Below are 8,373 nucleotides of genomic sequence, written 5' to 3'. Positions count from 1 at the left end.
GGGGGGGGGGGGACTTCCTGAAGTTCAGGTTTTGCCTATTTTGACCAACTTGATACCTGGTAGATCAGGACATCAAATACCAACAAGGTAACATCTAATAGGAAGTTTTTACTGACTTATGAATGCCCATTTAGTTAAGATACTTTCGAAATAAGTTCTTTGAAGGAAATATTTGAAAGGTTTGGGAGGTTTTCAACAAACTCATCCAACAATAGACAGCTGAAAGACCTGTATATAAAGAAGGCAGTAAAGATGCATCATACAGAAAGGTTCTTAAAGTTGCCCTATGCAACTGCCTTCACCTGTATTTGGCAGACATGAGACTGATTGACTAGACAATTTTGAGTGAGCTTACTTTATATCATCATAGTTAAAAGAAGTAATTGCAGAAGTGCCCTGACTTGAAGGGATGAAGTATTTGTGTTGAGGGGAATGCCTCACAGGAGAAGACAAGCTGTTGGTAACCACTTCTGTTCCAGGACTGTAAAGAAACCAAGTCACACCCTAACATACAGATAGCTTCTTCTCTTAACAAACTGACAGCTGCCCAGCAGAAGAGCAGTGGTACTTTGAATAAAGTGACAGTACCACTTCCTGATAGCCTCTGTAATGTGGTAACAAGCTATTGCCTGGAGAACAAAATGGAAGACTTGACTTTAGTTAATAGAACAGGAATGAAGAAGAGTAAGGATGGCTCAATGGATGGTGCCCTGTGCAATTAAGAGTAAAATGGTTGTGAATGCACTGAGCAGCAGCTTTGATGTCTAAAATGATGGTCCTATAGTTCACAAAAGTTATAAACTCTCTACAGTGGTGCCTAAAAACATATTGCTAGTACAGTTATCTATCAAAATGTGGATTGATTTATGCCAAGATTTATGCTGGTAAGAGTTTCCTCAGACTACTAGTGTTCACTTATGGGCGGTGTTAATCTGCCAGCATATAGGTAGTTACTGTAAGAATTCATGGTTGCTCATTCCAGGAATGGCAACATGCTGCTTGAATGTGGGAAAGCGGTGTGCAAGAAAGATCAATCACTAAAAGCCCTCCTGAAATGGGAGTTCTGACAATCAGGGCTTTCAGTAATAACGAAGGGTGTATCGTGGTTTTGGTTTTTTTCCAACTAGATGCCACACTGGTATTTTGGGGGGGGGGGAGAAAGAGATCATACAAGAGATCTGAAGTTTTTTATGAAAAAAAATTTATTGCAGAACTCAGTGTTTTGTAACACTTCCAGGAGTTCACTAAATATATTACAGAACAAACTAGCAAATCCTGTTTTGAACACATTAAAGCCTGCTTCTGGGTCTCTTGTGCGTGCACACACTCTCATACGCTCGCCTGCTCTTGCTATTACTGTATGTACAGAAACTGAAACCTCCCTGTGCAGTCAGCTGCACACATTTAATCTGTATTGGAAATCCTCATAAAAAAGAGACAGTAGAACCTCGGTAACCTGCAGAACAGGGAACGTACACACACTCATACAAAGAACCTGCAGCCTCATCCACTTCTAAGCAAAGTGCTGTAGTGAGGTCTCTTATTATTAAGACTTCATTAATTTTATAGTTATTCTACATAACACTTACCAGCATGCTTGAAGTATCATAATTTAAAATTAGCTACACTTAAAAAAATAAATAAGTACATGTTTGTTGCTGTTTTTGTTCTTTAGTTATTCACAAAAAAAAAAATCTAGCAACCTACAATGGGTCTTCCAGTCATTGGTGCAACTTAGCGAGGTTCTGCTGTGTATGATAAAGTGCTGAAGGCATATAAAGGACACAGAGCTGCAGCATGATCATGGTAGTTCTCAGGCAGTGACAAGGAATTGCAATAGCCACTTGTTGCAGGAGTGCCTGTTTCTTTTTGGACATCTAAGACAATTTAAAAAAACCCAAAAGCACCTTCCCAAAAAGAGAATTTACAGATTGTCCCACATTTCTATGGCTGGTAAAATACAGACATGGTAACATAGCGGTTAATGGACAATGGCACTTCCATTTAAACACAGAAATATTTTTCAAGATGTGTGTACTCACAACCAAAACAGACTTTTTTTTGTCCCCCTGAGTTGCTTAGTGGCATAGAGATGCATAAAGGTGGGGCAAGAAAGCTTGTATCACCATGGGCGCATCTACACATCACTGTACAGCAACATTGCTTCATACTAAAGCATGGCGTGGTACGGGTGGTGCATGCTTAGATTTTCCCGCTATGTCACCATAGGGGTACACTATATCCCGGAAGTGTGCCGCTACGGTGACATAGCTGGCAATCACGTGGTTGTTACATTGGTGTAGCGCAACGTACAGTGACATGGCGTATCACTATGTTGTCATAGGGTGACTTGTTGATGCGCCCCTTGAGGAATCAACTAAAAATAAAGTGAATGAACAGGCAGTATATGCCATCTTTAACAATTCCCTTCTCTACATGTAATCAGGCTAAACTGGGAAATGCACAAAGGGCCCAGCTTTGTGCTTGCAAAACTAAATAGTAAAATACTCTATGAGTTCAGTAGGAATAAGAGACTAACAATTGTCTTTGCATTTAAGACCAGTTATTCGATGCCTATGGTAGCTTAAGAAAACATCCATCATATTATAAAGGATGTAAGCTGTTATTTGCAGCCTATAAGGACAAGTGCCTTTGCTGCCTCATGTTAGCTGCAGCAGTTTTTGTTAGTGTGAATTCAGTAGTGCTGCAGGGATTTGTGTGCAGCAGTAATTGAAAGAGTTGCAAAAAGGTTTAGATACTAAACATACAGGACCAGATCCTCAGCTGTTGTAATTCTACCTAGGTCAGAGCTGTCAGTTTACAGTACCTGAGGACCTGAAACCCACAACCTACTGAAAGATGCACTGAATATGCAAGTTGCTATCTAGCAGTTTGTTCTCTCTCTCTTTTTTTCCCCTCAAAGAGCATGGGTTGTGTAAGACTTACCTATTAAAAACAGAGAGCAGTCACTACAACCTAGGCTTAAAACAAAAAAAGACAGAAAGAAATTAAGTTTGTAATAGGCATTGAAAGAATTGGTGTGGAGAGGTAAAATGGCTTTTTTGCTAAGCCACAGGATTATTTTTCCTCTCAAATACAAAATTATTTGACAGCTTTTAACAACCTCCAAATAATTTAAAATAAATACTAGTTTAAATTAAAAGACAATATATCTGATCTAACAGGAAACATTTTCAAGGATGCTTGTGTGGACAAAAAATCCCCCCAACTCTCTCTGCAGCAATAACTGGCCATTTAAAAAAAAAAAAAGTGATAACCTTCAACTTCCCAACATTGACGGAGTTCAAGTTAATTTAAAAAAAAACAAACAACCCCAGAACCCCACCATTAACAATGTCATAAATCAGCTGTTCAGTTTATCCCCTTCCCCACCCCTTGAAACATCCAAAAAAGCAATCTAAAAACTAGAATCCATATTCTTTAGGTAGAAAAGCCCAAAAGTTCAAGTTACGTGTGTTTAGTTACTGTCTCTACTTCAGCATATCTACTTCGATTGAACTGGGATTGCCATTCAAGATGCTTGCAGGCTAACAAAGACTGTGAGCTAGTTAATATAGTTGTATGAGCCATTTTTGACTTTCATAAGGTCCTTATGAAAGTCTTTTACTTGATCAATAGAACCTTTAGGTACTATTAAGAAAGCAGGAATGTGACTTATTTTCACGCTGGACAGAAATATTCTTCCATGGCTTGCAGCACATGGCCATATTTCAAATGGAATCTGCCATTGCTAGATATTAAAAATATATCAAAAGCAATCTTTATTTTTTTAAAAAAGGGGGGTATAAAGAAAATGTTGGTAGCAACTGTTCACACTTAAAACTTTGCATTCCCTTTAGAGTGGAATTTAAAATATGGAGTGGAGCTGACTCCATTTCCCTTCCCAGTCTTGCACAGCATCTAGGAGGTTAAGGAGAACAGCTTTTTTTTTTTTCTTTTAGGCCATGCTTTCAGAGCCTTTTCCTGAATCATCTACTTTCCCAATATCTGTTTCAATAAAGTCATCTGGTAAATTTACTGGAGCTTCTGACGTGTTTTCCTCCAAGTTCAGCTTCTGATTTTGACACAGTCCTGTTTTGCATGGTCTGACAAAGGCCAGGAACACACTACCGAGGATCATGCCAGCAGCACAGGAATAGAAAGCTGACCTGTAGTTCTGCGTTGTGTCCACTAGTACACCTAGGAAGGGAACATTTTACATGAATTAAATGCAAGTGCAAGAGGCATCTCTTTTCCTGTTCCTCTCCTCTGTTAACCCCTTTCCCTCCCTCCATCTCCCTCTTCAAAATGTGTCAGTGCAGGTACCTCTGTATCAGTGTTTTTACATGACAAACTCCAATTTGCAATGCTTTTAGTCAGGAAAAGAAGTTAAACATAACTTGGAGGGGACTAGACAGTGTCTCCCCACAGAAGGTTTACTTGTCTTCCTGTTCTTTCCTTCAGTTACTACTTAGTTGTTTTTTCCCTTTAAAACCACATCAAATATCAGTGTATTACATGTTTAACTGACATCTGCCAGTAGAAGACTTGCTTATTTTGCAAGATGTATAGTGCTAGTAGGCACAAGCAAGTCATTTAGCTGAAGCCTGAAAGGATGCCAATTTTAGCTATTTAACTGGAGCAGGGTAGCACTGCAGTATTTTTGCTTTCCTCTGAGGCTCCTCTATAGAAGCTGCCTTATTTCCAGGACACTGCAAGCTAGATCCCTGCATTGCAGCAGCCTTCCTTTCCAGCTTGGGAGGGCTGCTCAGGATGCCACTTAGCATCTACCCGCTCTGCAGGCTGACAATAGTTCAGAGCCCTAACCACACTGAACTCACTACAGCACAGTTAATGAAGTAAAAAGGCATCAATAATAACAATTGTTATTACAGCTACCAAAAGAAAAAAAAAAGTTACCTGCCAGGGGTGGTCCAGCCAACCCAGATAAGCTCTGAATAAACACATACACTGCTGCTGCAGAAGACATCTTCTCAATGCCAGCTACATCATCTTCGGCTAACAGAGGAATGTGTGTGCCTGCTACGGTCCCAAGCATGAACCCGAAAAAAATGCTACACGTCATCAGTCCCCAGAATTCATAGGCAAACGGGAATGCCAACAGAGCAATGGACAGCAGAATGACACAGATGAGTTCAATGTAAATCTTGCGGATAGGCTTTTTGTTGAGGATCCAGCCAGCACCGATTCTTCCAAAGACTTCAGCAATGGCCATGGCAGATAATATATAGGCTGAACGGTCTTTGTCAATGCCACAGCTGAGACCGAGAGGAATGATGTACAGTGAGGGGGCAAAGAAGCCCAGAGTGGCAAAGAGACCGAAGAGTGCATAACAAATAAAGCTACAGTCTTTCATCACAGAAAAGTCCAGTAGCTGTAGTTTGGTTTTTGGTTCTTCAGGGGAGCTGCTAGCGTCGACAAGCATCTGGACCGTTTCCTTTGGTTCTTCACTTTTCAGCTCCGTTTTGGCATTTCCAGGCACGTTGCGAGGTGAGGTAGTTACTTCTACTCCTGAGTCGAAGGACTCTATTGAGGTGCACGTTTGCTCATTTTCAAGCATGTACTTTGTTTCTGTTTGCTCTTCTACTGGCAATACTTTTGCTACTTCTTGCGCTTTGATTATAATAGGTCGCAGCAGCGATCCACAGATGACAATGTTCAACTGTAGCATACCAACAAATAGGAGACTGTACCTCCAACCAATCTGCTCTTTCAAGGCAGTAATAGCTGGGGAACAAAAATCAGGAGGAGGGGAAACACATTATATAAGCCTGCGATACTGACTGGGAATATTAATATGTAAAAAGAAAAAGTTCCAACTTAAAAGCTTCTGGGTCAGAGTCCACACGGTTCTAGGTATTGCGGTATCTCAGATTCTCCCCCCAAACCTACAATGCCAACTCCCAAAAGAAGCACAAGATAAGTTTCCCCAAGTCTAAGTCAGCCAATATTCAAAGAAGTATGCTAATACTATGCTGCCTAATACTTTACTATCTAGGGGCTGGCCAGCAGTGGTCAGCCTGTTGGTTCCCCCCTGCCCTTCCTCTCTTCTCAGGCAATGAGCTGTTTCAGTTTCCTACAGACAGACTTGCAAGGAATGAGTAGGTGTTTTTTATAGCGAACATATGTGCAAACTCAGTTTTCATTTCCTTTCCTACCTGACCCCACTTTGAAGCCAGCTAAGAGAGGAAGTCTGGTTTCTTTAATCAGTGGTGTACTACTGCTGCTTGGATACAAACTTTTCCTTGGAAAAGAAAGGTTTCTTGAATTGAAAATTAGTAGTTTACATTAGTTGAAGGCAGACCACCACATTAAAACGCTCTCTAAACAGCAAGGGAAAGTTTTCTTTTATTAGCTACTCTGAAGCGTGCTAGTTCTGAAGGATTGGTCTGTACAATGTCGTTTCCCCAGGAACGAGGTCTTGGATTTCATTCAAGATGTACCCTCAAGCTGCAAGTCCACCAACCTTTCAGTGTGAATTCCTTTTACAGCCCATATTTAAACAGCTGCAGTTACTACCTCGTCTTATTTTTAGACTACAAGATCTATTCAGGGAACTACTGGGTTGGTTATCAGTGTAATTCGCCTTGCTACGTTAGCAGCAGCCCCACTTCTTCCATGAGACGGAATGACTCATTTCAGTAGCAGAAGGACAGAGGTCCTCTTACAGACTGACACCATTAGGAGAAGCTTCCAAGGGAAGACCACTCCTAGGGCAGGGGGAGGCACTGGAAGGCTAGGGCTGTGTTTGTTGATGCGTTTCAGGATGTTGCCATGGAGGTGGCTGACCCCTGATGAAAGGGAGATCTGTGCACAAGATGAAGTAGACTAGTTTGTCATTAAATTTCTACTAGCCCCACTCTGCTCCGGTTGAAGAGCACTCATTTCAGTGACTATTTTACTTCTGCAGGAAGTCAAACCACTGTCTTGTCCTCCAAAGAAATAAGAATATGAATGGACTGCTAGGCAGAACATGGACAGTTTACCTGCTTAAGGCATTCTTCCAGAAAAGTAAGTCTTGACCATCTATTTTGCCTCAAAGACCCAGAGTACTGGGTTACTACCTGCTACACTACACAGCAAGTGTCACCTGAATCGGCTGAAAGGAAGATTATAGAACATAATGGCTACATGTATGTTTAAAAATGTGTGAGTCAATGTACCTGGTGCAAAAGAGAAGACAGCAAAACATTCTCCTGTAGATGCCACTGCAGTGACCAGTGAACGTCTTTTTTCAAAATACTGTGACAAAATGGTGACAGTCGGGAGAAAGGAGAGGCAGTATCCCAAGCCTGTGAACAAATGCCAAAAATTGCCATGACAACAACTAAGAAGGAAAGGGACACTGACGTTAGAACACGTTAAAGCCAGTTTTCTTGGTGGTGAGATTACAGTATCAGTTCTGCCAACTCAGCCATTCACCCTAGAAAAGAATCATGGAGGAAACCAGAATGTTAATTTTTTGTCCAGAAAGACAACCAACCCATTAGCTGCTGCTGCTTAACCCTACACAGTTGAGAATATGCAAGTACTTCGCACTTCAAGCCAGACAATCAGTTGACATTCCCCACAATGTGAAGGCAAACTTACTGCCTGTTTACCCTTTGAATGCCTGTGCCAGGTTGGCAATCATTGTTATTCCCACTGTGCAAGTGGGAAATTGAGCTGTGGAGGGATCAGAGGACTTGGCCCTGAAGGCAGAGTACCTTCATCTCCCATGTAACTGACCAACTCATGGAGTGGTAAACATGTCTGTAGGAGTGTTTGGAAGCTTCCAAGATAATCTCTTAAATGACCTTCCTCTGGTCACCAAGGAAGCTTGATGGGGGGTGGGGGGCCCACATCTCTCCAGTGGCTTAACTACAAGGTTATACTTCCTTTTGGAAAGAAAGATTGTTTTAAGAGAGCCTGGAGTCTTCACAGGAAGGCAAAGGGTTGAGGGGATTGCAATACTCACAAAATGTAGATAAAGTGTGTACACCGGGGTGGGCAAAACATTGCCCATGGGCCAAATCTAGCCCACCAGGCCATTCTATCTAGCCCATGGGGCCCTAAAAAGTTTATAAAGTTAATATTTATCTCCTCCTGGCTACATGTCAAAGATGACAGGAGCCAGAGGCAGTAGGACCCAGGGGGAGCCTCAGCAGGAGCCTGCACCCCCAGTCATTTCCTTGCCTCCACTGCCCCAGCACCATATGGCTCCTGGCTGCATTGCTGGACCAGGGAGCACAGGGCCACACCGGTACAGTGTGTGTTTGTTCGTAGGGCAAGTCCCACATGCACACCCCACCATACACATACACCCATACTCCTCCTTGTGTTGCCATACATGCAGGCCCCCATGCCCACACC

The 8,373-nt window shown here is 42.0% G+C and overlaps 2 protein-coding genes across 2 annotated transcripts in view; one reads left to right on the top strand and one right to left on the bottom strand.

Annotated features, from left to right (window-relative positions):
* The window catches only part of AMZ2 (archaelysin family metallopeptidase 2), a 48,078-nt gene that overhangs the window by 16,266 nt on the left and 23,439 nt on the right, over positions 1–8,373 (top strand). The window lies entirely within an intron of this gene.
* The window catches only part of SLC16A6 (solute carrier family 16 member 6), a 19,022-nt gene continuing 13,561 nt past the window's right edge, over positions 2,913–8,373 (bottom strand). Inside the window, exons 4-6 of the mRNA XM_019516402.1 lie at positions 7,185–7,313; positions 4,921–5,748; positions 2,913–4,200 (exon numbers count right to left, since the gene is read on the bottom strand). Of these exons, the coding sequence (XP_019371947.1) occupies positions 3,959–4,200; positions 4,921–5,748; positions 7,185–7,313 (1,199 nt within the window). The 3' untranslated portion in view covers positions 2,913–3,958. The remainder of the gene's footprint in view (positions 4,201–4,920; positions 5,749–7,184; positions 7,314–8,373) is intronic.

This window comes from Gavialis gangeticus, unplaced genomic scaffold (assembly GCF_001723915.1).
Source record: "Gavialis gangeticus isolate Ggan-Ray unplaced genomic scaffold, GavGan_comp1, whole genome shotgun sequence".
Taxonomy (NCBI): domain Eukaryota; kingdom Metazoa; phylum Chordata; order Crocodylia; family Gavialidae; genus Gavialis; species Gavialis gangeticus.
The sequence above is the reverse complement of the archived record's forward strand: the minus strand, read 5'-3'. Positions and strand labels throughout refer to the sequence as shown.